At 40.4% G+C, this 25,081-nt stretch overlaps 1 protein-coding gene across 2 annotated transcripts in view; it reads right to left on the reverse strand.

The window, feature by feature from the left end:
- Positions 1-2,192: 2,192 nt before the first annotated feature.
- The window catches only part of LNX2 (ligand of numb-protein X 2), a 59,546-nt gene continuing 36,657 nt past the window's right edge, over positions 2,193-25,081 (reverse strand). For both annotated transcript variants that reach the window (XM_059838797.1, XM_059838796.1), the window contains exons 3-10: positions 20,489-20,727; positions 19,255-19,454; positions 15,331-15,702; positions 13,673-13,819; positions 11,295-11,472; positions 9,346-9,577; positions 7,441-7,599; positions 2,193-4,593 (exon numbers count right to left, since the gene is read on the reverse strand). In XM_059838797.1, coding sequence (XP_059694780.1) covers positions 4,458-4,593; positions 7,441-7,599; positions 9,346-9,577; positions 11,295-11,472; positions 13,673-13,819; positions 15,331-15,702; positions 19,255-19,454; positions 20,489-20,727 — 1,663 coding nt within the window. In that variant the 3' untranslated portion in view covers positions 2,193-4,457. The remainder of the gene's footprint in view (positions 4,594-7,440; positions 7,600-9,345; positions 9,578-11,294; positions 11,473-13,672; positions 13,820-15,330; positions 15,703-19,254; positions 19,455-20,488; positions 20,728-25,081) is intronic.

The raw sequence follows: 25,081 nt of genomic DNA on the forward strand, positions 1-25,081 counted from the left end.
GGTTGTTCTGCAGAGCACCTCCCTCTAAGACCCCCCAAAACTGAGTCACCACTAGGACCACCAGCTCCCATGGAGGTGAAGCTGGCATTCGCCACCATGGCAGGCTGCTGTGGGATGCAAAGTGCCCTCAAACCTGTTCCCTCTTCTCTCTAAACATCAGCCATGGTCTCTACACCTGGTTTCTGTGGCTAAGCCAGGGTACGAAAGGTTTGGAAGTCAAGGCTACTACTTGTGAAGGAGAGCAAAGAGGGGCAGCCCCTCCTAGATGTGGTATTTGCCCTTTAGTCACAGAGGCAGGCTCTGCCCTTCTATTTCATGCCCAATTCCTCCCCAGCCTGTGATGGGAGTTCTTGGCCCTCATCCCTCCTCGTGCAAACAAACTTGGCTTTCTCCACCGAGGAGCATGCTGTTTGTTTGGCTGTGCTTACAACCCACAGACTCCCCCAGCCAGCCTTTACCAGCATAGCTCAACAACAAAAACAACCTCCAAACCCAACCAGATTCTCTCTCCTTCTAATCAGCTTCAGGTCCAGTGGATGCTACAGCTGATACTGAGCAGGCTGTCTGTAACCAGACTCTTGAGCTAATTTGATTTCTGAGTTTCCTGTGGGACTCTTCAGAAGGGATTTCATCATCACTGTATCAGCTGCAATGCATCACTGACATGGGTGTTGCATCCATACTCTGCTGATATTCAGGAGACTCATCCATGTGAGGTATTGCAACAAAGAGGACAACATCAACATTTAGTTAAGAGTAAGGTTCTTATCAATATAATGTTATTTGAATTGTCCCAGAGGTGAAAAGTCTAAAACCTTCTCATCCTCTGAGGAATATGTAATTTAAGAATTGTTCTTCACTAGCAAGACAGATTTATTTCAGGTGTGACAAGGTCTCATAAGCTCACCTGGTAGTTGCCTGAGAAAACTGGGATGAGGATGTTCACTGACCTTCCTTGGCATTACAGCACTTTTTCCTTGGGCCATGTGGCATGTACTGCCTTAACTCAGAGCCTGCCATCGCTGCTGTCCTGCCTGGCATACACAAACCTTTTCAGTCATCAGGATCTCCTACCTTAGTTTGTTAATCAATGCTTATGATCCATTAAAATTGCCTCAGAAGTAAATAATCAAAGTTCTTTTTTAAAAAAAGGAATCTGCCTTGCTTCTGATGTTGTCTGGGTTACATTCTGAGAACCAAGCTCAGATTTTCATCATATCCACCCCAGATCTATTACAGAATTTGGAAACATATTCTTAATATATATTTTGAATTCTTCTGTGACATTGATCTTCCCTTCAGTTGTTCATGACTGTTAAGGAGAAAGTTTAGTGTGGCAAACAAACTTTCTAATTTTCATTTTATTGGCATGCTGTGATACAGAATAAGCTCTTTTACATTCTTAACTGGAGATCCCCAGGGTTGTTTGGAAAAGCTGTTCCTCCCATGAAGTGCCAGCACACAGATGACCAAGTGCACCACCTTACACAAGCTCTGTGCACCTCCCCCTGCAGCAATGAACTCAATCATCTGTCTGTAAGCCAAAACTCTGATGGTCTGGCTCCTACCTTACAAGAAACACCAGACCCCCATAACCTACTGGCAGATGTGGCAGGTTTCTTTTGCATTTCTGTACATAGACATGGTTCTCTTTTAAAGGAGCTCAACTATCCATAACTACTGCAAGGAGCAGTAATACAGAGTCTGGGCAACTTTACTGCAAATCACTGAGAAATTGTTTTTAGACTCATTCTAGCATTGCAGACATTTAAGGATAGAGCATCCTTGCCTGCAGGAGAGGGAGATGGGAACTGATAACCAGGAGGCTCAAGTTTCAGCTGTAAAACTGATGTTTCCAGCAAGACTGTCTCCTTGCATCAAGTCTCTGCTGTGAAAACATCCTCCAGCTGATCAGTACCAGCTGGCTTGGAGGCGGAAAGAGGAAACACTACTTGTGGCAAAGTATCATAATGCCCAGATCATACCTCCACTTCAGAAACGCTTCTCAGTGCTGGGATTAATGGTTAAACAGCTGGTATGTCACCCTGACAGGATGAGCATACCTCAGACCCTTATGGTACATTCACTAACTGTAATTTATGATAAATCACAGGAGAAAAAAAAGTATCTTTAAACCAAGTCTGCACCAAGCTCCCCATATCTCCTGCAAAGAGTGAGACGACACTTCTGAGTTATTACAATGTGTAGAATGAACTTTTATTTTCATTCATCCTTCATTAATACCATACAATTACATAGCAATATTTGGAAAAAAAAATATTGAAATAATTTAAAACAGAAGGCACAGAAAACCAAACCCAACTATGCTGCTACAAGAGAAAGGGGAAAGATGATTCAGGAAGTGAATTTATTCAGAATTTTTATCGCTTAGATATTCTGATCAAAAGCTACAGCACACAGAAACAAAACCGCACAGTTTAAGCTAACCCATGCTTTTGCTACATTTAACATATAAAAGGAAAAAAAATCTAAAAATATTTTTTTCAGGATTTTGAATGAAAAGTGTAATTTTTAAAATAAAAACCACTAAATCTAGTACATATGTTAAAAACTTCCCTAAAGCCTACACACTAAGATGTACTTCACAAAAAAGTCTGCATTAAGGGCAAAGCATACAGTTAAACACCATCTGGGGATGGGAGAAAACTGGTTCTTAATCAGTTAGAATATCAAATAAATTTGGTGTTTGCTTCAGAAACAAGGATTCTTACTACAGTAATATATACTGGAGAGGACATTCTTTTGTATTTTAATATTATGAAATTAAACCAATAGTATACATTACAGAGAGGAATAAAACCATTCATATGAGATTTTAAACTTTTTTTCTCTTCTTTTTTTTTTTTTTTTTTTTTTTGCAAAAGACTAACTTTATTTCTTTTGAAAACAAAGCTGCTGGAATTGATGACATGCGATAATATGCCCTGATATTACACCAGCTACGTTTGAAAAGAAAGTTCATGCTTCACAATTGAAATATGCTGTGACTCTCAAATACATTCTCTGGTAATTAATAATACAATACAGAGGTCATTCATAAAATCAATTCAGGTTGGGAACCTGGTTTATAAATGAAGCTCTTTTCAAATATTGAGAACACTGACAACACACAGGGTTAGCTCCAGGTCAGCACATTTCTTTCTGTGCTCCACCCCTCTTTTCTTCAACAAATGGGTGCTTAGCCTGCAAATATCATGGAAAGGCAAAGTCTAGAAGTTACAGGTTGGTTTGTAAAAATATTAAATACAATCCAAGACAAACAGTATTACTGACAACTTAATAGCAGGTGCTCTCTAAAGGAAAAAAAAATAACCTGAAATGCAAAAGAGCTCTTTTCAGCATTTGATATCAAGGCATTTGCACATTTGTCAGAAGGTGACAGTAAGAGTGAACTTTGCAGCTTACTTTGCAGTTGGACTTGAAATCAAAGAGCTTTCTTTCTAGCCTGCTCACCTGTAAACCATAACATATGGTTCCTTAATAGCTTGCTTTTTTCCCTGGAAATAATTCTCTCATTTAGAAAGTACTAGTCAAAGTATTGTTTCCACACTTGAATAAAGAGAGCTGACAACCACAATAGAAACAGTAAAAATGATCCTCATAAAAATGTTCATCAAAATTCTCTGACATAGCAAAACATTCCTTTGTAAAGTAAAGTCTAACACTGCAAGCCATTCACTCAAAGGCGACCTTGGGCACATGAATCCTTGCCAGCATTGCAACGGGAATTACTTCCGTATTTCTGGTATAGGGTACAAACTCTGTAATATATTAAAGTTTCCTAACAAAGAGTCCAATTATTGCACTTTATAAAAATTCTAGGAATATCAGGCTTTTTTCCTACTTTTCTATGAACATTGATGCCCTGTAAGAAAAATTTGGGGGACCAAGTAATTTGTGATGGGTAAGATGGAATACTTGAATCGGTCCAAAGTACGGGACCAAACCAGAAAGGTTTACGAAATGAAGAGATGTAACCTTTGGAAACAGGTTTTGGTTCACAGCAGCAGACAGATGTGTCATTCTGGTACTGACACGTTCTCTTTGCCAGGAAGAGAGGGCACATGAATGTTACATTTATCTATCACAATACAACTTGAGGACTTTGCAGAGAAACCCAAAGAACCGCTAAGTTCTTCTGCAGACCCTACAAGCCTGATGAGAAAAGCTCAGTGACAGCCATGGTGGAGTGGGGGTTTCTCTGTGAGCTCAAATATATCTGCACTTGTGTCAGCAATAGACATAGCAAACAGAAACAGCTTTTTCAGGATAGCAGAACAAGGTAGAGTAAGTCTGAAAGGCCTGTAAAAAAGGAACACATAGCAGTTTTGGCCCTGCTTTTAACCAGCTGTACCAATAGGGAAAAAAAGATAGAGGAGATTTTTGTGCCAGCTATCTAGAAAAAGATGCTGCTTGAACCAAAGTGATCCACAACTCTATATGAGGCTTCCAGGCCAGCAAATCACGGTTAAAGTCACTTTGTTCCTCTGCTCCTTCAGCATGGGAACGAGTGCAGAATGACTCATTCCAACCGTGGACAGTCCGTTTACAGCAACAATCATATCACCACACCTAAAAAACACAAGAAGAGAAGAAGAACAAAAAGAACACATTATGAGACCTGCTCTGTAGCAATTAGCACACACCAACAAACAGCACTTCACTGCTGGGGTGGTAGGAGGTAGGTACTTTCCCCCTTTGCATCAGGCTGGAAAGTGTCACTAACATTCCCAAAGCAGTTCAATTTGAAGTCTGTCCTACTACTGAAAGATGCCCCTGCTCATTGCAGGAGTGCTGGACAAGATAACTTTTAAAAGGTCTCTTCCAACTTCCAACTATTCTAGGATTAATCTGAAACTCATCTGGGAAATTCCCAAATCACTCTATTTCTATTCTAATACCAGTATAGTTCTGCATTAAGAACTGACCTGTATAGAAACATGAGAAGAGACATTTGGGAAGACCTAACGGAGTCAAGAGAAGATGAGATCGCATGTGCATGACAGAAGCATTTCTGTTTGTTTGTGTGGATTATAACACATTTACACCAAACATGCCTTTACTGTAGGAGGTGTAAGTAAAGATATTATGGTTACCAACCAACCACATTCCAACTAAGAACCTTGTTTTCAGTGGCTTATGATTTTGTCAAATATAACCATTTGGCTTGAAATGTCCCTCAGCAGATGGTTCAATTGCAGCATCTCTGCATTTTGGATTGGGTAACAGAATTTGCGAGGGTGCCATTTGATGGCCCTGAGAAAAATGACCTCAAAGGGTTAAGTTCTGGCTTTTAAAACCTCAAGAGAAACTTCAAAAATGCACCTAATTTCTTTCTGTATCAAGCATGTTCCTTCTCTAGACACCTCTGCTTTGCAGCTTGAGTGTGTGACATTCCCCAAAGTAGTCAAATGTGGCTTGGAGATCAAACAAGACTTTTCCTGAAACTGATCCTCTCCAGTATTGAAGGCACCAAAATGGGTGGCAAAAAGATGCTCTCCTGAGCTTTCCCTAGGGCAGAGCAGAGGAAGAGGGAGCAGTTGCCAACACCAGTCAAATGTGCACTCAAATGTCCTTCTCTCCTGAACCAAGGAACCCCATCACCCAAACCAAAGTGCTACAGTTCACTGAATGACATCTCACTCCCACAGCCTTTCTGAGGAAGCCATTCTACCTTCTATAAAATCACACCAGGCAGATAATGTAAACAGAAAACTGTCTAAACTACTGAACTGTGAAGTTATTTATTCCCTTCCTCTCCAGCCTAACATTTAGATAATTTAAACAAAACAGAACAGCTTTGGAAGAGACCTGCCCCACAATAACTCCAGGTGCAAGTTCTAAGGGGCTCTCCCTTGTAGATGGCCCATTTTTAAGTCCGTATTTTCAGTGGAACAGTATATTTGAAAAGAGAGCACTACATCACATTATCACACAGGAGCATATTTTCCATAGGTTACAAGGGGGTAAATGTGACCATGATGATTCTTCCACTTTTCTTAGGAATGATGCTTGAATTTCCATTTGTGTAAAGACTTCTAGTTATTAAGTCCCTAATCTGAAATTATTTAATTTGAGTTGAGTTGAACTGAGATCTTTAACTTAATCCAAACTGTTCCACAGTTAAAAAAAAAGTAATTTTATGTTCAGCCAAGTTATTTTTTCATTTATTTATTTAGTCACTGAACTGAAAAATCAATTACTGTCAAGGCTCTAGGCATAAGTACATTCTTTTCTTAAGTCACTTTGTAAGAAAATCTGCATGTAAAAATCATGCCATGAAACTTCAAGTTGTATATTCTTGACTACCACCTTCACAAAAAATCAAGTTTATGAACAAGAGAACAACCCTTAATGGGAATTTTAAGTCCTAGTTCTGAACTAATCCTACACAAGGCTAAAATGTATATCTGGATACGAAACCTGGGGGCTGCGTCCAAATGTAACGTGTAAGTAAAATCATACAATCTTTAAGGTCAGAAGGGACCTCAGGAGCTCTATAGCCCAACCTCCTACTGCAGGCAAGGTCAGCTGTAAGCTCTGACCAGGACTCTCAGGGCTTTACCCAGTAGTCACAGAAACCTCCAAGGGAAGAGACCATGCAACTTATGCCATTGCCTGACCATCCTCATGGGAAAGAGTTTCTCCTCATAACCAATCTCAAGCTCTTTAGTTCAATTTGTGCCCGCTGTCACTCATCCTCTCACCCTGCACCACTGGGCTCTGTCTCCTTGGCAATCTCCAGGTAAGTACTGGAAGGGGCTGCTGGCTGCCCCGGAAGCCTTCTCCTTGTGGGGCAAGTGCTCCAGCTCCACCATCTCAGGGGCTTCTGCTGAACTTCCTTCATTTATCAATGACTTTCCTGCCAACTAATGACAGGGTAATGCCATGGGGACTTGGGTCCTTAATCTTTTCAGAAATCTTTATCATCTACTTTCTTGCCCTTCCATTAAAGCAGCAGCACCCATCTTCAGCATCAGTTTCCAGTGGCTTCAGAAGGCGATGTGAAAGCATAAAGCAGTTTTGGCCACTTTGCAGAAGTGAAGTTCTAACTTTTAGCTGTTTTATAGGATGACAAAAGCTAGCTAGCTTTGCACATATACAGTGCACATTGTCTCTTGGCCTAAAGTGGAGTTCAACAGGAAGACAGCAGGTGACATCAGCAGCACAGCTGGGGAAGATCACAGGAGATGCCATCTGCTCTGAGATGCCCCTTCCCCAAGAGAAACACCCTGTTACTCCCCTGCATCCCACTCATCAGGGAGGCAAATGCACTACAAGGCGGCACGGTCCAGCAGCCCAAGATGCTACAAGTGCATTTCCTTAAGCAATTAGTTGCACATAACTATTTAAAAGTGGTTCATTATTGTTGCTTTTATTACTGTCTTTATTATTTCTCCCATTGCTACTTTGGCTTACTTTAATCTCCCATCAAAGTAGGCAGGAGTTCCAAGAACAATGGTTTTAATGAAGAAGGGCTGGTTTGTGTGGTTCTCCTCGTAGCCACCGACGATGCTGAAGCCCCAGCTCCCCAAATTGCTCCGCCGCAGCACCACGTCATGGCAGCTATGGAGGCAGCTGGGGAATGGAAGCACAGGACAACAAGAGAAAAAGCCATGTATGGTTCTACAGTAGGCACAGCATCTGCTATCTCATCATTATCACTGTGCTAAGTGTGGCAGAGAAGGGGAGGGATGGTGATTAGACCTCTGTTTCCAAAGTAATTTTGCAGTATTCAAATCAATTACCAAAAAACCCCAAAACTGAGACAGAAAAGTGTTTTAAAAGAAGTAATGCAGTGCTAGAATAATTACTTTAACACAGTTAACTCTCCAAACTGACAGTACTAGAACTGCATTTTAGGGATTCCACAGGTGGAAACAATGTGGGTGGAAAATCAATACCTGATGTGTTCAGTCTGCAAGTCAAAAATGCAGAGCATTTGTCTTCCACCCTGAGCTAGTTTAAGCTTTTACTACTCTTAAGTAAAAATTTAAAATCCATGCACCATCTTCATTACCTCTGTACTGATTCATCACCAGTAATGAAAATCTAAATGACTAACCATTTTATTACACAGAATGTAAATAATTCAGATCACACTTCACTAACTATATGTTATCAGCTCTAGTGAAAATTATTTCTCGCCAGTGAAGTTGGCAATGACTGTAATTTTAAAAATAAACAGGCATAGAAAATAACTTTTCAGTAAGAAGTTACCAAGTTCTTTACGGTTGTTTGGCAGTGCTTTAAAGCACAATGCATAGCATACTGTTAGGAGCCACACATGGCATCTGTAGCACAGAAGAAATAAACCACTAGATAGGAAATAAACTGCTGCTAAAGCATGAAAAGGAAGTATATTTACCAAAATTGAGAGCCATTTATTGAGATTACTCATTACTACTTAATTAGAAGATAGATTAATTGACAGTTAAACTCAGGAAAAAGTGAAACCTCTGGAGGGCCAATGCATGGCTGTGTTATCTTCAGCTGCACTCTGCTCCCACTCTGTTTGGTTCGTGTTGTGATTTTACACTTTAAGTACAGACCTGGTAAATCCATCAGAGGGAAAGGAATTAACCTGCATGCCCTGACTAAAGTTAACAACTCTACTAGCTGCTGTAGGAGCTCTTCTTGATAACAAGTGATGCCAGAATGAGATTACAGCTGCAGCCTTGAGAGAGTGAGGAATACAAATGAAGTGATGTCCAGCAGACTGCAGAGTAGTTAAGAGGAGGGAGCTTGCTGCAAATCTCTAAGAGTTTTTGTGTTTGGAAGAGATGGTAGTGGATTCTTGAAAAAAAAAAACAACCAACCAACCAATGGGAGCCTGTAGTTACACAGCTACAGTTTTGGCACAGGACATGTCAAGAGTCTGTCAGAATTGCCAAAATCTGATGCAATATTCTGAAGTTAAGTATTTGGCCTCATAAAATTAGGTAGCAAATTAGCAAAGAGACAGATGGATATATACTTGGTGGTTTTATTAGTAATTTCTCTGATTTTAGATATTCTATAGAAAGTTACAGTACAAAAAACAACAAAAAAGATTAATTGTGTCTGAACAGAAGACTCCACATGGGTAGTTACTATGGTTTGTGAAGGGATAAAACAGTCTTATTCATCTTTGAGTTTCCTAAGGAAACATTGCTCCTGTTCACAGCCCACTTTCTAAGTACACTGCCAGCTGAATACAGTCAAGATGGCCAGACAGAAATAAGGGCAGATGTGCTGCAACTGTGCAGGTCTCTGCTTCTTTATGTCTCTTGCAGGACTTAGCTTAAAGCAGCTGAGTAAGTACTTAATCGATTAATTCCATACCTTGGAAGTCCCAGCCACATGACCCAGGACGGTGACCAGCTGGCATCATACTCATTTTCACTGATGGTACTCAATTGTTCTTCATCAGCCTGGGGCTGTTCCTCTACAATCTGGACTTCCAGGGCTTTCAGGGCAACTACTGAAGAGGCAGCACTAGCCTTCAGCATGGCCACGGCCTCGCTGTGACTCAGGTTGGTGAGATCAATCCCGTTGATGTTCAGCAGCACATCACCTGTACAAAGCCAGGAGGCAGAGCACATCAGTCTGACAGTCCTGCCCACCCACAGCACCTCCCACGCCAGGGTCTCATTCCATACTGCAGTCTTTGGACCTGAGACAGTCTCAACTAACAGACTAATAGTTCTGAAGACTTTTTATTGTCAGTTTGAAACTTTAATGTATTGAGCTTCTATCCAATTGGATCAGTGTAATTTATTTCCACATACACACCAAATACTGTGACTCCTATGTATAATGCCCTGAAAATCTGAAATAGAAACTACTTAAGTGCCTTACCAGCTTGGCTGCAACTGCTACTGCAGATGCCATGACACAACTGTTTCCAGATGAGGAGTTTGGGTTCACCCTAACTTTAAAAGTGAAGGGAGAATGATGGCAGGAACATTGCAGACACCTCAAGGTAACCAATTATTGTAGACAGGTGAGGTTCCACAGAGTGCTTTAATTCATCTGGTTTTAATAATTTGTTACTTTGGAGAAGAAAATGGAGTTCAAAAACTACTGGAAAGTTTGGTACAAAACTCAATTAATTCAAAGAAAGAAAAGAAACATCTCTACAAAGCTAATCTAGAAAATATCAAAGCCAGAAAAAGATTTCCACAATTTTAGTTTTATGTTTTTTAAAAAGCCCCAGGGTGTAAACAAGAATGTTATTAACTATCCAGTGGCAGGCTACTTTTTCACACAATGTCTCACCAACTAAAGCCAGAAAAAGCAGAGCAAAAGTGCAAACACCTGGATCACATTTGGTATGAGACTCAGTTTTTGAAAGGTTTTTCCTCCCAGTAGCTTCTGTGGCTACTTTAATGTTACACAATGAAAGAACAATAGTGATTGCTCTATCAAGTGTGTTTTTCATAGTAGTACAGAAAAAGAAAGGATACCTGCTGGTGTGTGGGTGTAAATCTCCCTTTCTCAGAAACATAGAAGAAGGATGCTCCCACACTGTTCTTTTAAATGTACAATCTCTGAAGTTTTTTCCCTAAATTTCTTTCCTGAAACATTCTGTAATTCTGTGAACTGTGAATCACAGCGATCCCATAGGCAGTCTCTGATTCACATAATACATTTTAATACGTTTTAATTTCAAATGCTTTGCTATCCATTATGCAGGACTGCCTTCATCTATGCTGAGCCTAATCTCTGCCTCCTCATTCTCTTTTACAAAGCCAGGGAACAAGGACAGGTGTTGCAGCACCCCCAAAGACCAGCAAACTCATGATGTCCCAGAGGATAAGAAAGCTTTTGGGAACCAGGATTAACACTGATGTAGCTTCTGAGGCAAATTTTGTGCAGGTGAGCTGTAGCCTGTCATCAGAGCTTCTCTGCTGTTCAGGTATTATACCAGGGAGCAGAGATTCCTTGGACAGAGATGTGGTACAACCCACTAAATCACACATGAAAACAGGATGTGTCTACATCACAGCAGACCCTCAGCTCAGGGGATTACCATCAGCTTTAAAGAATTTAACCATACATTTTTTGATCTTATCCACTTCCCCTGCTATCACACTGTAAACATCCCCTTCCCATAAAAGGTGAAAGTGCAACACTTAACACTGTATTTCCATCATTAAATCACGAATAAAAGCATCCATAAGCATTTTCCTACATCTGTGAGAAGAGTTTTTGACACCATCTGATTCCAGAAAACATAGAGATCAAAAAGCAACCGGAGGCAGCCATGGCCCAGGGAAGCCAAACCCCACCTCGTTTAATCCTGCCGTCTCTTGCCAAGCACCCGTGAGGCTGCACACTTGTCACAAAGATGGGCAGTTCGCCACTTTTGCTGCCTCTGCCTCCTGCCACTGTCATTCCCAGAGATTCGTGCGGCTCTTTTTTCACAGTAATGTGCTTTTCTTGGCATGTAACACACTGGGAGAGATCCTGTTTAATAAGGATAAATAACATTGTTAAAACTAAGGAAAAAAACCAAGTAAACCAAAACTGAAAACCAGAACAAACCAACTAAATACACCCCAAAGCCACACTTTGGCACTTTAACAGAACAATTTAAAAGGACTAAGTAATGGAAACAAGCTTTGGCTGGATTTCTTCTAAGTCAGATCCCTACCCCTTCCAAAAAAACCCCCAAATCACCAACAAAAACCCCCTGAATGTAGATACTTAAGCATGGATAGAAAACTTAAAAAGGCCTATCTTGAAATCTCAGTCTAGTTTTTCTTTACATCCTGCACTGGAAGAGACTAAATTTTAAGACTGCACTACAAAACCATATGGTCAAAAGTTTGCAGACAAACCAGATAAACATCTTTTAAAGTCTTGGTGAACATCAACATTACTTCATTTATCAATAGAATATGCCCCAGAATTACAAAGAACTCTTAAGAAATGAAAACGTGTGTTTTCATGATGACAGTAAGAGACTCTTTAAAGCCCTTATGCATCATGTTCTCTTTTGCAGCTGGTATGTAGAACCTCCCAGAGCACAAGCTAAGGCCAATTGATGCTAATGGCTTGTAATGGGTACCTTGGGCAGCCTCCCTAATGGTTATAATGAAGACTCAAGCTTGAAACAAGAAGAGATCCTATATTAAATTTTCCAACAACTGAATGATGAAGTTCAGCCTGTATTTAGCTCTGCTCAATAAAAAAAGATCTAAATCTAAATCAAAGTAAGTATTATTTGCTGAAGCCTTTCCCTCAGGTTATTAAGTAAAAGATTCAAAACACTGCACATACACCTGTAGTAGCATCTTAAATTGACAGAATACTTGCAAGGAATCCAAAATAATGAAAGAAATAACCTGGGATAGTCTTCAAAATGTGTGTCTATGTATACACTCCTGCCTTCTCTTGGAAAATGACAACATTGTCTTCTTTGACCTCCAATGCCATGTGCTCCTGACTGACTCTGCACCTCACATACACATTAATCATGGAAGTAGCTATATGTAAACACATCACAGCTTATAAAGACAGTTCATTTCTAAGGCTTCAGGCTTCAGGACTGGCTGCTGCCACACAATATAAACATATTTTAAGCCACAAGGCTTCAAAGCCAACTGCAGGTTAATGAGAGAAAGATAAATGATACAAAATACGAGAAATATTATGAGGATACGTTCACTTGCTTTTACATGAGACTTTCAATTTTAAAAAGAGCCCACAGATGGCATTGATCTGTGAGGAAAATCCACTCAACCAACTTTGGATCAACTGTGGTAAGAGCACAGCTCATGCTGGCACATGCAAACTTGCCTCAAGCTCTGACATCAACAAACTAATCACTGCGTGGGTATGGCCCAGTGCTGTAGCCATGGTATTCAGGAGCCTCACCTTTATCCCTCAGGAGGAAAACAACCTTCCTAGAGCCTCATTTGTTCTCTTCTGAAATGATCCCCACTTTTAAAAGAAAATACTATCAATGCATGTTAGTTATCCCAACAGAAGAATATGACGCTACATAGTAAAGGAAATGGAGTGGACAAGTAAAAAGGTGGATTTGTTGACATGGTCAACATCACAATTATTTCACAAAGTCAACTTCTTAAGAGTGAGAAGTTGCATTTTTCTAATTACAAGCACAGGCTCTATTTTAGCATGTCTTCCAAATAATACCAGCTTCATGAAAACCTCTTCATTTTGCCTTTCTCTCCCAGCTTGAGACTCAGCAGCCTCGCAGCCAGGACTGTTGACTCATGAAGGAGATGACACATCCCTCCAACATGCTCTTTATAAGCTGGATGGTGGACACCTCACGTCTTTTCTGGCTGCAGCCAGCACAGAGCAACAAAAAGTATAAGAGTCTTGAATGACAGCCCTTCCATGCAGGAGTACCAGCCACTGTCCTAGACAAGGTTTAACAACTACAGCTGTATGAACTCACAGAACTTGCTTCTTTCACTGTAGTCAGCAAATCCAAAAACATATTGAAAACCTGTTGTGTATCTTTTGTTCCTACTCCACATGTGATGCAGGACTTGAGAACTTGGAAGCTATCATAATTTTTTTTATTAATTCAATAAAAAAAATAATATAACCCTTCTTTCTAGCTTTGCCTTGCTACCCACACCAGCATATGAGTAAACCAGTATTTTTTCCTTTCAGAAGGAGAAGCACCAACCTTATGTGAGTTAGGTCTGCTGTGAAACAGCTGCTGGGACTGGTGTTGGTGTGAGTTGCTGTTATGAGTCCCGGTGTCTCGGATAACGCTGACTGTCTGTGACTTCAGGGGTCTAGAGATGATCAAGTTCACTCTCTCCCCGCTGGCCTGTTGAATACATTAGGTCATCAAATGTCATCAAGTGTGAGAGGATATTGATTATTAGAAAGGGAGGGAAACATAGGACAGAACATGAAACAAGACAACAGCAGACCTTGTTTTCTAGTTCCTTTTTAGACTGCACACTCCTTTACTTGCTTCTTTTTGTAATTCCCTCCAAAATGGAAGGGAAATTAACATTCCTCTTTCACCTCTGATGTTGCCTTTACATCAGCTAAAAATCCTTTGCCAAAGGGACTGTTTCTCACTTTGTGTTACAAAGCTCCAAACATTAAAATTCACCCCATTCCATTTGCAGCCTCTGTGAACTCCAGCAACACATAGCAATAAATGGAAGAAATGCCTATGTGATAGCTCCAAGATCTGCAGCTTTTGATCAAAAGCTGTGAGTACCTCTGGTACTTCCCAAAGATACTTGCGAGAAAGATGTTACGCATGCGCATACCATAGTATTCTGGATTTTGGGGAATATTGGGAGATCCAGTTATTGGATGTTAATAAAACATCAACTCTTTTTATTGCTGCAAAGCCACACCTCAAAAGGTAAAAGTTACCTAGTGCTAAATTCCAATCACTGTATACAAAAATTGAGAAACTGAAATTACAATTCCCAAGATTGTTGTTATTTTAATTTTACTGCAAGGAAAACTCTTGAAATGATCCCTGAAACAAGTATTTACTACACCTTTGTATCAGAGTTGTCTATGTGGTGCTTTAAGTAAAAATGACTGCACTAGACTGCAGGAACATACTACTGGTATATTCCAACTTTCCTAAAAACAAAGCTATTTTCACCAACCTCCCATCAGCAGGAAATAGCAAAGTGCTGCATCTGTTTCCTTACAGACTGGGAGAAAGACATGGAGTAAAGGTTTCCCTGTGGCGACACAGATGGGTCATATGTCACACTGCAACAAGCTTTGGGTAGTATTTGTGTCCAGGACATAACCAGACATTGGAAACAGCCCTTTTCTGAACACTCAGAAAATGATTTGTACCGTGCAGAACTCACGGAAAACCTCTATTTGACTTCCCAGCTGCTACCTGTTGACTCTAACATCTGACAAATTACTTTCTTGTTTTAACTCAATTCCATGCACAGGCAAATCAATAAAGAACAAAGCCCACTTCTATAGAGCTTACTGGGAGATTAAAAAACAATACAATACATACATAAATACAATAATAATAATCCTCTTTTTTTTCCTTCTTCCCTGCTAAGCAGTATGCTACAATAGGCTACTCTCCTTGCTACATGAGCTGTCTTCTAACCTTCAGGCTGCATTCCAGGGAAGACTAATGCATTTTTCACTTCTGAGTAGGTGAAGTTCATCTGGTAGGTGCCAAAGCAGATCCTGTTCTTCACTCTTATTTTCAAAACATAAATCACTGTAAATTACATTGACACAGGCTTTTAGGCCTCACACAAGCTGTTCTGTCTGGGAACAGACTCTAGAAATAAAGCCAAGCTAATGGCTCAGGTAGGGAAAGCGAATTACCTGTATAACCTGAGCAGCGAGCTCCGGCGTGCCGTGCTTCAGGTCGTGCCCGTTAATGGCCAGCACGCGGTCATTACTGCAGAGCCTGCCGTCCTGAGCAGCCAAGCCCCCTTCCAGGAGGTCGAGGATAAAAACCCCCGGCTCGTCCGTTCTGCGCACCAGCTTGATGCCCAGCTGCTCGCTGGAGTCGCGCTTGTGCAGGGTCACCTGGAAGCTGTCCTCGCGCGCGGAGCCCGGCGCGTCGGCGTGGCCGTGCGTGCGGCTGCCGAACCGCCGCTCCCGCAGCACCGTCAGCTGCAGCACCGAGCACGGCTGCGACAGCACGGCTCGGGCGTGGTTGTGGGACACGTTGCTTATGTCGAAGCTATTCACCTGCAAACGACAGCAAAAGAAGTCACAATGATGTTTTCGTATGTTTAGTTAAGTCCTTTCCAAAGTAAATTCACTCGCTGCAAAACCAGCCTTGGAGCAATCTACATGTCTGAATTTACTAGGCTTCCTCTCTTGTCCTTCCATTCTTTCCTGCAAACTTGCATCTGATGTTCAATCTACAAACTTATTTTTAGGTTAGAAAAGATCCTCAACATCATCAAGTCCAAGTGTTAACCCAGCACTGCCAACTCCACCACTAAACCGTATCTTCAAGTTCCGTATCTACATGTCTTTTAAACATCTCCAGGGATGGTGACTCCACCACTTCCCTGGGCAGCCTGTTCCAATGCTTAACAACCCATTTGTGAAGAAATTTTTCCTAATATCTAATCTAAGCTGCCCCTCGCACTATTTTAGGCCTTTTCCCACAAAGATGACAACACGTCCCCAAAAGTGAACACCCTCTGCCATCACAGGCCAAGGTTTTTGCTGTCCTTGTCTCCTCCACTTGTCTTCCTTAGATCTTTACATTGTTTGTTCTCCAGGACAACATCATGGCACGTGCTTTCAGTGTCAAGCCCAGCATCACTTAAAACTGCAAAACAATAGCTATAAAAAGAATGGATCCAAATCTCTGAAGCAAGCTTGTGTCTTAAAATATGGAGTACTTTCATAATGTGAAAAAACATTTTAAAATAACTGAAGTCAAGAATAATGAAATTGGTTCATTAAGACAGTAGAAAAAAGGTAGTTGTACTAATTCTAAAGTCTTAGCATGAACTTAGATTTTCCACAGATTTCAAGTAGGCCAGAACTTTAGACTTATAACCTGTATCAAAATTTAGTTGTAAATGAAAAACAGATTAAACTTTCTCTACCTAAAACTAAGAACTGTGTTTGTTATACAGCCCACTGATACAAAGATCAGTAATCTTCAGTCATTTCTTTGCACTGTAAAAATAAGAGCTGACAGCACAATGAGATTTGGTAGAAAAGAGGAGTATGACAAAAATTCAGCATGAAAGCTGTGTTTGCCTTGTTTTGTAAGAAAGGATTCAAAGTTAACATTAAAATTTCATCCTTAGCCTTGGTGGAGGAACGCCTGCCCCAGACAGAAGCTAACACCAAACAGTCTATACTAAATTATGTGCCTTCCTTAGTCTTTCAATAGTCCCCATTGCAACCTAAGTAAGTAAAACCAAAGATGCAGCTTCTCACCAGCTAATAGCAACATTAAAATGATAAAAATATTCAAAGCAATCTATGTACAACAGCTGCCACATTCACATCACACATCTGAGCCGAGGGGCTCCCAGAAACCTGTGCTGAACCTCTTGGTTGTGGTGGTTTCTGACGGTAAAGGAGGACTGCACCCGCCCTGAGACACCTCCAGCCCAAAACCCAGCACAAAGCCACTGCTTCTTGCAGCACCATGAGCTCAGACAGAACCACGGTGGTGTCCTGCTCTGCTACTGCCCTGAGACAGGCTGTAACCTTGGGCAGAGGGAAAAGAGGCATAGCTAGGAGAAATAACACTTAGAGCTGCCTCCCACAAAAACCACTAGGGCCCATCCATCAGAGCCCTTAAATTAAATCCATTTTTATTTTTAACTGTAGCTGGCTAAAGTAAATACATAAAATATGTGAGCACTCAAAAGGCACAGAAGAATATATGCAATAAAATGTAATTCTTCTTTCTATAAGGCAGTTTAAAATTTCAGAACAAAACAGCCTAGGCACTTCTTGGGGAAAGAGATTCTCATTAGGACATGCTTCACATGAATTACAGTCACAGTCCAGCACAAAAAAGACACAATTTGTAGAGCACTTTGAAATTGTTAGGCACCTATCTGCACCTTGCAGACAACACAAGCTTTTATGTAGCTGTTACTAAATGCTGTTCCCACAGCTCTTAAAAGGGTAATACTTCTTGTCTGACTGGGCAAGAAAATGCTGAGTTTCATCTCACAGTCCTTTCTGACTCTTTCTTTTAAACCTTTACAGCTCATAAAAGCCCTGGAAGACATTTTCAGAAATATCCAACCAAAGTGTGCATGCTGAGCTGCACCTAAGTGCACCTAATTACAGATGGCAGAGATTGAATCTGATCATTTTAATACAACAGCCCAGCACCTGCACAGGCAAATTCAAAGAAACAAAGATATTCTATCTCCCCTCAAAATTTAGGTTTTACCCTCTGTAACTCTCCCTTGGCATGAGAGAAGGACTCTCATGGACACCCACTTAGCATCTGACAGCCCCACTGCCAGGCTGTTGATAGGGAAGACTCACTGCAGCTAGTAAATTCCTATTTACAGTCAATTCACTGCCATTTATGGCTTTGGAAACTGTAACTGACACCTGCCCAAACAGAAAGAATTTCCAAAGCTTCACTGGAACTCAAGCTCTCTATTCTGTCAAACAAGTAGAGCCCTTAGTATAAAAATAAATGAGGCAGCATTCAATCAGCGTCTGCAATTACTTGTTGAAAAGGAAACATCTTGGAAACCTCTTGGGTTGTTTTCTTGGCCAGCCACTATGCTTACACTCCAAGAGCGGAAAAAGGCACATTTCTCAAAAGGGACTTTATTTTCTGAAGTGCAAACTAATTTTATTCCAAGGGTAACTACTGTATTTAAGTAACTTCTATTGGCTTGATTTCAAAACAGTGAAATGAAGAAGACTTACAACTACATTTGGGCTGATCTTAGGCTGCCAGATCAAAAGCAAACATTCCTACTGAAATAACTTTGAATTGACGATAATATATTTGTTTCGGGTGGAACAATTACAAATAGAAGCTGGGTGACGTTCTGTTTATGTAGCACTCAGCTACTTTAGTATTGTATAAACAATCCCTTTTCCTAACATAAAAACTAAAACTTCAAAATTAATAGAACTTGATCTTTTTCTATTGCCTGTGGTTAATTACTTAAAACCAAAACAAAAATACACACTCAAAACCAACTTACATTTTGTTGGTTTGGTTTTTTTCTTTAAATGCTTAGAGCATCTTGCTTTAAATCCTTCCACTGAAGCCTAACACTAAGTCTTTTATACATATTGAAAGATGCTGGTCAACTGCCTCAGCTTTTGGAAGACAACAGTGAAGCCGTATTTTAATAACAGTTTAGATGAAGCCAGCCTTACAACCCACAAATTTCTTCTTACATAGGACAAGTTACGCCAACTTGCTAGCCAGAAATAACCTTGGGCTCCTTTGGAATGCATGAGTAAAGTTGAAATAAGGACCAGGTCCCACAACATTTAAAAACAGAAAAATAAACTTGTATTTTAAATGTTGACAACAGATGCTAGGGAGGAAAGATAATTCCAGGGACAGGTCCGACAAACAACATAAAGCACGACAGCCAAAAGTGCTAGAACAACAGGCTCTACTCTGAATATTAATTTGCTTTCCAACTGATAATTGCAAAGCTAACATTGACACAACATAGTCTGACAAGGAAAATCTTCCATCTCATTTTAACAACAATTCTGCAAGGAGTGAACAGAAAGCAAGCAAACAGAATATGTAATTAGGTTCCATACTTGAAGTATTTGGTCTCCAGCAAGAAGTCTTCCATCTCTGGCAATGATCCCATCTCGATAAACCTCTTGAATGACAATGTTGATCAAAGGTGTTTCATTGCCACCCACTATGCTAATTCCTAATTCAATATAAGGATTGGACCGATGAATTTCAATAGTAGTGATCTCTCCTTCAGGCAAGGTAGGTGGCTGTTGATTTGCTGCCAATTATTTTTAAAAAGAAAGACAATTAATATCTTTTCTACTTCATTCACTTCCAACAAAATAAATCACCATAAGATGATGTAGACAGGCCATAAAGCAGCAGTTTAACAAAAAAACTAAACCAGTGCAAATGGATCAGTTCCACTACTAGCTGAAACCCCTAGCTGGTTAGAAAGCAGCTAGTGACATAGTAGCATCCATGCTTCCTGAAATGGGGTCATTTGGATTGAACAGAATACTCTGAACCCTCTGGATTCCAGCCTTTAAATTCAACTTCATATCCTTCATTGGGTCACCTGGGGATTTGCATTTGGTGATGATGATAAAAATGTATTTTAGGGGTTAGCCCACGATAACCTTTGTCTTGTAATTGCATGAGGAGCTGCTATTGAGTTACTGGGTCAACTGAAGGAGCCCATTTCTGAAGCAAACATGGAGACAACTCAAGAGGAAAAAGGAGAATGCTAAAGGATGGCAATTAGAGAGGAGAAGAAAGGGGACAGGACCACCTTTCTCTGTGGTAAAGCTCAGCACTTCCACTCTAAAATCCCAGATGCTAGAGGTGTTACTGCTCATTCAGTGCAGATGAATGCAGGAATAACTCAGCTGCCTTTTTCCTCGAGCATGACAGCACTCTGTGTGTGAAAAGGCTGCTGATCCAGTTGGGAGGAAAAAGAAATCTCATCTTAGAAAACTTTTGTAATTTCACAGAAACTACACTCCTTCCATCTCATTTGTGAGGCCAATCCCACTAGCAGATTAACATGAACTACTGCACCCTGACACAATAAATGATGATACAGCACCACAGTAGCTGGCACACACTCAGAGATATTTCTTTCCTTCCTGTGACTTTATCTCAGTTGTAAACTTGTACATAATCCAAATACACTGATATTTCTCCAGAAATTGCAAAAGAAAAGAGCCAAAGACAAAGATGCACATTCACAGTTGGTAAAAGACAAGCTCTGACACCACAAATGTTTCCACATCTGATAAAAGAGACTGGAGAAGATAAGTGATGACATACTGTCTGCTACTGTGTTCTCCTCAAAAGGCGGATTGTCGATGCCGGGCTCGTCTGTCCAGGCGGGCAGGGCAGGCGAGGTAAAGCTTGGCTCAGCTGGCACTATTCCCTGATCAGCATCCGGAGATAAACTGCTGGGCTGCTCCGGCCCACCCAGACCACTCTCGCCCTCTGCTTCTGCTTGCACCTTGCTCGTTTTCCTTCTCTCCAGAGCAAGTCTCCGATGAGAAGCCCCAGGACACCTGTAAAGACAACACTCATATCATGCTTCAAGCCTGCAGCCCTGTTTGTAGCAAAAAATGCCCAAGTACTTCATTGAGTTAAACCAGTCTTCTTCAAAGCCATAGCCTGAAATACAGCATTAAAAAAATATTAACACACTGAATTTTAAAGCCAAAATATGTTTTAGTGGACAAAACCCCAATACCGCTTTCTTCACAAAACTTCTACCAGGTAGTTTTTTGGCCATGAACTCAATGTGCTGTAACACCTTCTGAATGTGGACTTCTTTTGTTATCACAGAATGGTTTGTGTTGGAAAGGACCTTAAAGATCATCCAGTTCCAAGCCCTCTGCCATGGACAGGGACAACTTCCACTAGAAGGTGGATTCTGTACATTTTAGTTTCTGGAAGATAACCTGCTGGAAAGATGGTAAAAAAAAATCTACATAAGAGAAGCCCCGTTCCAAGATGTGACTGGAGACCTACTAAAACCATCTCCTTTCACCTTAGTAAGCCAAAAGAAGTAAGCATCATATTTTCCTGGCCTTATTCAAAGAAGGAGATGAAAATTTCCCTTATATTGCAATATAAGTGTTACAATACTGAAATAAAATTCTGCTTCTCTAGGAATCTGTATGAGAGGTTTAGCAAAAGTAACAGCTCTGTTCATCACTTGTTTCTTGGGCCAATAGAAGTTGTTCTCATCTCCCTCCTGTCTCCTGTTTTTTCTTTCTGACTTCATATAGGAGGTGCAATTTTTGTTTCCCTTATGCAACAGTATTTGATGCTTTTCATTACAAACTCAGTTTTTTAAGTTTCCATTACTCTTGATGCTGTATTTTTTTGCTTATGTTTAAAAGCCTACAATAGTTCATTGCAAAAAAAGGGCCACAATGTTGCAAATTTATGGAAAGCCTTCATTTATTGAATTGCCTTGCACTTATGTGCACATAATTAGACATGGACATCAATCTTACATCTGCCTCTGTGACAGTTTTGCCAATGTCTGATAAATCACTTCTTACAGTATTTGATGTACTTAAAGTTCCTGCTTCTGAAGCTGCTGACCACCCAAAAATGCTCACACTGTAGTAGTGTCAGAAAAAAAGGAACCACATTCTGGAAAGGATTCAGCATTTGGGAACTTCGCAGACTGTTATAACAAAAGAAGAAATTATTTATTCTTGCAAGAGAAGAAATGTGTTAACAGAGTAAAAGACAGCAGAAGCCTAATGACATCCTAACTTATTAAAGCAGAATGTTTTGAGAATCACGATTCTGTTCTGACATTCTGTAAAACTGATTTGGTAATTATATGGTTAGACTGTTTCAGCATGGATTTTGAAGATAACCTGTTACAAAGTTTTCACATCCAAAGAATGCTGACAAAGCTTTTGTGACCCCCAGCCATGTTATACATACATAACATTTTATATATATATATATATATATATATATATATATATGAAAATACCTTTTTTTTTAATGATATACATAGAATGATAGAGTGGCTGTGTTTAGAAGGGATCTTAAGAGATCATCTATTTTAAACCTCCATGCCATGGGCAGGGAACACCTTCTACTAGACCAGGTTGTTCAGGGCCCCATCCTGCCTGGCCTTGAACACTTTTAGTGATGGGGCATCCACAGCTTTTCCAGGAAACTTCTTCCAGTGCCTCACCACCCTTACGGTACAGAATTTCATCCTATTATTTAACCTAAATCTACCCTTTTTCTATTTAAAGCCATTCCCTTAACCTATCACTACATGCCCTTACAAAAAAATCCCTCTCCAGCCCTTCTATCCCTTTCAGATACTGAAAGGTATCTGAAGGCTATAAGGCTTCCCCAGAGGAGTTCTCCAAGTGTTCTCCCCTTGTCTCATGTCTCCCTTTGTGTCCTCCATGTTTAGAAGAGTAGAAAAAGGTAACCCAAATATGCTTTGAAATATGCACAAAAAGATACATTAGAGACAGTTCATATTATGACATGATGCATTTCAGAAATAATTCCTTGGGGCTTTTCCCAAAGCAAATCTTGGTCATTTTCTTCAAAGTTAAGAAAGCGTAAGCAGGAAAGGTGAAAAAATTTTTAAAGGCTTTGCTTTGTTTCTCTTATTTTAATGATGGAACATAACCCTATTTCTTGGCTTTGCCCAGCCAGTATTTACTACAGAAAACCACTGGTATAGTGGGATAGATCAGTCAATATACCTGGTGGCCAGAGACACACAATTACACGTGAAAATCAGCAGGAAATTTCTATCATTGATCATTTCACAATGCAAGCCTCAAAACAACAGCCACATGAGATCAAGAAAAGGAAAGATGCTATCATTTCCCTCAGTATTTCTAGCATACTTTAACTTGATGGGTTAGCCTCATGGTCCCTCAAATCTTAACTGGCAACAGAGGGGAAAAAAAGGAACAATCTCCATCATCACTCACTTCTGCAGCAACACAGCAAGGGGTAAATGCTCTTGCAGAGAAAACCTTTTGTCTGCTGGGAGCTCTGACAGACATGCTCTCCCACAGTGATTCACCAGAATTCAGGACAAAACCACCCCAAGCTGTGTGTCCTTGCTGTCCCTGAACTGCTGTGCTATAGAAGTGGTGCTTTCTCAGCAAAGAGGTAAATGAACAGCTCAAAACCAACACCGTCAGAGAACCACGCATCAATCCCTCTGAGCCTGACAGCAGAGTCCAGCCTTACTGGACTTCTGTGAGCCAGACACTTCCTTAGGTACTGCCTACAAACCACTGCACTGTTGTTGACTCTGACTCAGCCATCTCACAAGGCCTGAGGAGCCCAAAGGACCTGCTCGAGGTGGAAAAGCACACCTTAAGAGTTTTGGGGTTTTTAAAGCTGTGTCAAACCAGGACAGCTTGAAACTCATCCCTGGAAGTGTCCTATTTCTGTCAAAGCCTCCTAAACCACAGCCAGGTCCTCCTCCACCCTCCCTCACACAGCACATTCTCCCATCATTACCTGGCAGCTGATGAAAGTCATCACACAAAATATAAATAGATTTGAGGTTTATTTTGGCCAATGATGTTTAATTATCATTTCAAAAGCTAGTACCAAGAAATCTAAACAGCCTCCTGAGCACACCTACTCAGTTCAGTGGAATCCCTTTTGTGCAGCACTGTATGAGGCAAAAAAGGGCAAAACTCACAGATTTTCCCCCAAATTAACCAGTAATTGTAAAAGACACTGAATTTCAGTCTAGTACAGTGCAACTGCATTGCCAGGAAAGTAGCAGTCTAGTGGAGACATTAATTCATGGGATGCCAGTTCCTAGGTCTTTAAACACAGCATGCCACCTACCAAGCAGCAAAGCCCTGTATTGGTATTCAAGCACATCTATACGGAGATCTTTTCTTTCCACTTGCAACATAAAAATATTTTTGTTGGGAGTAAGAATGTATTATTCACAAAGAGCAAAAATATACCGCAGTTGTAACAGTTAAGTGCCAATAAATCTCCAGAGGTGCACACTTTCACTAACACCAAATATCTGGGATAAAGAGCATTTTGGACTAAACCCTGTAACATGTTATGGACAAAGATGGGCACCTCGTGATTGAAACAAGCCTTGAAGATTGGATTCCTTCACTCATAAAAACAGTCTCATAAAACAAATTGCATAAATAAGGGTTGAATTCAAACTTAGAGAAAAGGTATTTCAGACCTACAAGCCAGAACATCTTGTCTAGGAGCAAAAACAAAGTGAGGACTGTTTTAAGAATTTTTAGAAATTCTTTAATTTCTTTCATGAATCACGATGCCCGGGAGTAAGATTCCAACTCAAACTATTCTGTGATAGTAAAACTACCCAGCTGAAGCAACAGAGTGATGTTACTTAATGGGAAGATTGAAAGGCAGTTATTCTAGGGATGTGAAATCAGCTTCTGCTTATATTCAGCTTCTTCCCTCTACCCTCTTCAGTACCAGCTTCTGCTCAGTTCTGGATGGTGACAAAGTACAGCTTTTACCTTCAATTTCTCTTAATTCATATCAGAAAGAGAAGAAAAATGGGTCTTTTTGTTTGGTGGGTTTTTGTTGTATTTTTTTAACAGCCAAGTCTGCTGGATTTCTCATTTAAAAGCTGACTTCTTGGAACACTAGCAGCAATCCCTCTCTGCTGATAAAAAGAGCTTTCATACAAAATTAAGATGTAGTTTACAGGGTATTTCAGCAAAATAACAGTAGGAGCTTGAAAAACACATTTGCTCACTGACTACTGAAAAGAAAGAATTCATTGTAACCTACGCCATCAGCTTCTGCCCAGTCTAGAGGTTTGATAAAAGCAAACACACTAAATAACCTCAAACCAGCTGCACTAAATCATTTCCCAAGCAGGAGCTGTATTTA

Source organism: Haemorhous mexicanus, chromosome 2 (genome assembly GCF_027477595.1).
Source record: "Haemorhous mexicanus isolate bHaeMex1 chromosome 2, bHaeMex1.pri, whole genome shotgun sequence".
Lineage (NCBI taxonomy): Eukaryota > Metazoa > Chordata > Aves > Passeriformes > Fringillidae > Haemorhous > Haemorhous mexicanus.